The sequence below is a fragment of the Tenrec ecaudatus genome, chromosome 3 (genome assembly GCF_050624435.1).
Source record: "Tenrec ecaudatus isolate mTenEca1 chromosome 3, mTenEca1.hap1, whole genome shotgun sequence".
NCBI lineage: Eukaryota > Metazoa > Chordata > Mammalia > Afrosoricida > Tenrecidae > Tenrec > Tenrec ecaudatus.
The window spans coordinates 220,502,605-220,505,202 of record NC_134532.1 but is presented as its reverse complement, the minus strand read 5'-3'; the positions used below and the strand labels follow the sequence as shown (position 1 = coordinate 220,505,202).

The 2,598-nt window shown below is 52.3% G+C and overlaps 1 protein-coding gene across 1 annotated transcript; it reads left to right on the top strand.

The window, feature by feature from the left end:
* Positions 1–625: 625 nt before the first annotated feature.
* BLOC1S4 (biogenesis of lysosomal organelles complex 1 subunit 4) lies at positions 626–1,592 on the top strand. Its single transcript, XM_075545047.1, has one exon. The coding sequence runs from the start codon at positions 654–656 to the stop codon at positions 1,302–1,304; it is 651 nt and encodes a 216-aa protein (XP_075401162.1). The 5' UTR covers positions 626–653; the 3' UTR covers positions 1,305–1,592.
* Positions 1,593–2,598: the final 1,006 nt, after the last annotated feature.

Genomic DNA, 2,598 nt, shown 5'->3' with positions numbered 1-2,598 from the left:
GGTAGGAGAAGTCACCGCTGGGAGGATGGGCGCCAGTGAGACTGGACCGAGGGCTGTCCCTCTGGCTGTTTTATCGGCCAGCCTTTGCTGGAAGTCCTCCACAGGCCAACACCTCCGCCGTGTCTAGGGGCCAACGAGCCTTCCTTGCGTGCTCTGAGGGCGGCTAGGTGCCTGGGGCTGTAAGGTAGCACCGCCCCTCACTCACAGGCGTCCAGGGTACATCCAGGAGGCAGACAGCCTCCGCCGCCCAGCAGCGCCCGGCGTGTTGGACGCCTTTCGAGACGCGGTGGGGGCCCTTTATGACGGTCACGCCTCTTGCGCTAAGACAAGGGCGGGCACGCGCACATAATGAGGCTGGGGCGCGCGCCGCCACACCTTGCTCTGCGCGGCCCTCCACAGATAGACTTTGTGAAGCAGAAGAGGCGATCTCGTTCCTGCCCAGATGGCTTCTTGGGGCAGGTTCCTATCGTTCTGATCCCACATGACCCAGTGACAGTGGCCGGCGTTCCCGCAGGCGCTGCTTCATTGGAACGGTGGTGCGCACGCGTGAGCGTGAGCGCGCCGGAGACCGGAAGCAGGGCGGCGCGCACGGAGAGCGCAAGCGTGAGCGCGCCGGAGACCGGAAGCGGAGCTGCGCGAACCCCGCCGCCGCCATGGATGCTCGCCCCTCTGGCCTCGGGCCGCCGCGGGAAGGGTCGGCGGAGGAGCCCGAGCCCCCAGGCGCCTTCTCAAGCGGCGACAGCGGCCACGTGTCTCAGAGCCACAGCAGCGCCTCGGGGCCGTGGGAGGATGACGGCCCCGAGGACCGCTCGCCGAGCCGCGACTCTTCCCTGCTTCGCCGCGCCGCCGCCGGCTACGCCGCCCGCCTGCTGCCCGCGGCCCGCGCCGACGTAGAGGCCCTGGACGCGGGCCTGGAGGAGCTCCTGGCGCGCGTGGACGAGTTCGTAGGCATGCTGGACATGATCCGAGGCGACTCCTCGCACGTGGTGAGCGAGGGCGTGCCGCGCATTCACGCCAAGGCCGCTGAGATGAGGCGCATCTACAGTCGCATCGACCGGCTCGAGGCCTTCGTGAGGATGGTGGCAGGCAGTGTGGCCAGGATGGAGGAGCAGGTGGCCAGGGCTGAGTCCGACCTGGGCGCCTTCCCCAGCACCTTCAGGAAGCTCCTACACTCCATCAGTGTACCCGCGCTCTTTAGCAAGGCGTCGTCGCCCAGGCCTGCGCCCAGCAGCAGCTACCAGCCGCCGGTCCTCTTCCGGACGGAGGACCACTTTCCATGTTGCAGCGAGGGACCTCAGATCTGAGCGTCAGCAAATGCCACTTCCGATACACAAACACAGTGTCGCGGTGTGGGAGCTGTGAAACCCCCCCACCCCCAAACACACCCACCAACACCATTTCTCGTGTCCTCAGGATTTCCTGGATAATTAAGATCCTCTACGTCTTCCTTTTCGAACCAGAGAGCTGCTTGATGGGAGATCTGAGAAGCAAAATTAGTGAACTCTGCCAGAATTGTACGTTTTGTGGATTTTTACAGTGTCTAGAACTTTTCAAGGTCAAGCTATTTATACAATAAAGTCTTAGCAACTGAACCATCAAAGCCTTGCTATTGTTCCATCCTGATAATTCCCTACTTTCCTATAGATTTTTTCAAGGCAGGTGGTAAAGTTACTTAACATTATATTGAATTTTTCATGTCTTGGATTGTAAACTAAAGGAACATACAGTTTCTGAGAAGAGATACTTGTTTATTGCAACTAATTCTGAAGTTGTACTTGAAAATAAGACCTTGCTCTCTCGCATTTGTACATAGCAAACATGCCTATATATATGATTGCCAGTGTTTGGCGTATCATTAATAAACATTTTAAAGTTTATCGCAAAAGTTATTCTCAAAGGGGCCTTACACATTTTTACTTTGAAAATCAGCACTTGCTCATATGGTTTAGAAGTGAGCTACAGAAGAAGGGCTTGAGACACCTCTTGGGAAGGCTGCTGTGGAAAATAAACCTGGTCTAGCAGCATGCTGCATTTTTTCCTCAAAATGTATAGTTATTCTAACTGGCTGACAAAATAACGTTGCCCTCTTCTATGCTGGCAACAGAAGGCTTAACAGATCTCTTTCAAATACAATAGACTTTCTTTTTGGTTGTTTTACAAGGTGGCCCTTCTAAATCACAGACTCCATACAGTTTAGCTCTTGTGCGTCATAGAGATCTTTGAGGTTGATATATGGTCTCATCTTTATGAGAAACTTGGTAGTACAATCTATTCCTTTGGTTTGATAGATTTTATAAGTCACATATTTACATAGCTGAACAGGAAAATGGTTTCTTATGAGGGGCTTCAAACCTTTAATTGCTAAGATTTTTTTTAACTTGGCAATGTTAAAATTAATTAAAATATTTTATGAAAAATAAGATAGTTTTGAAGCTGAGATTTAATATCTGCATAACAAACTTTAAAGTCTATGAATTACAGGTGTACTACAAAGTGAAACTTTATTTACTAGGAATATAGAATGCTTAGATCTTTCCATTACCTGTGGGTTGACATGATTGAAAGTATAACATGTGCACTCTGTCCCTAAGACATCTT

Coding starts and splice junctions, on each gene's coding strand:
- BLOC1S4 (XM_075545047.1), top strand. CDS start 654: ATGGATGCTCGCCCCTCTGGCCTCGGGCCGCCGCGGGAAGGGTCGGCG.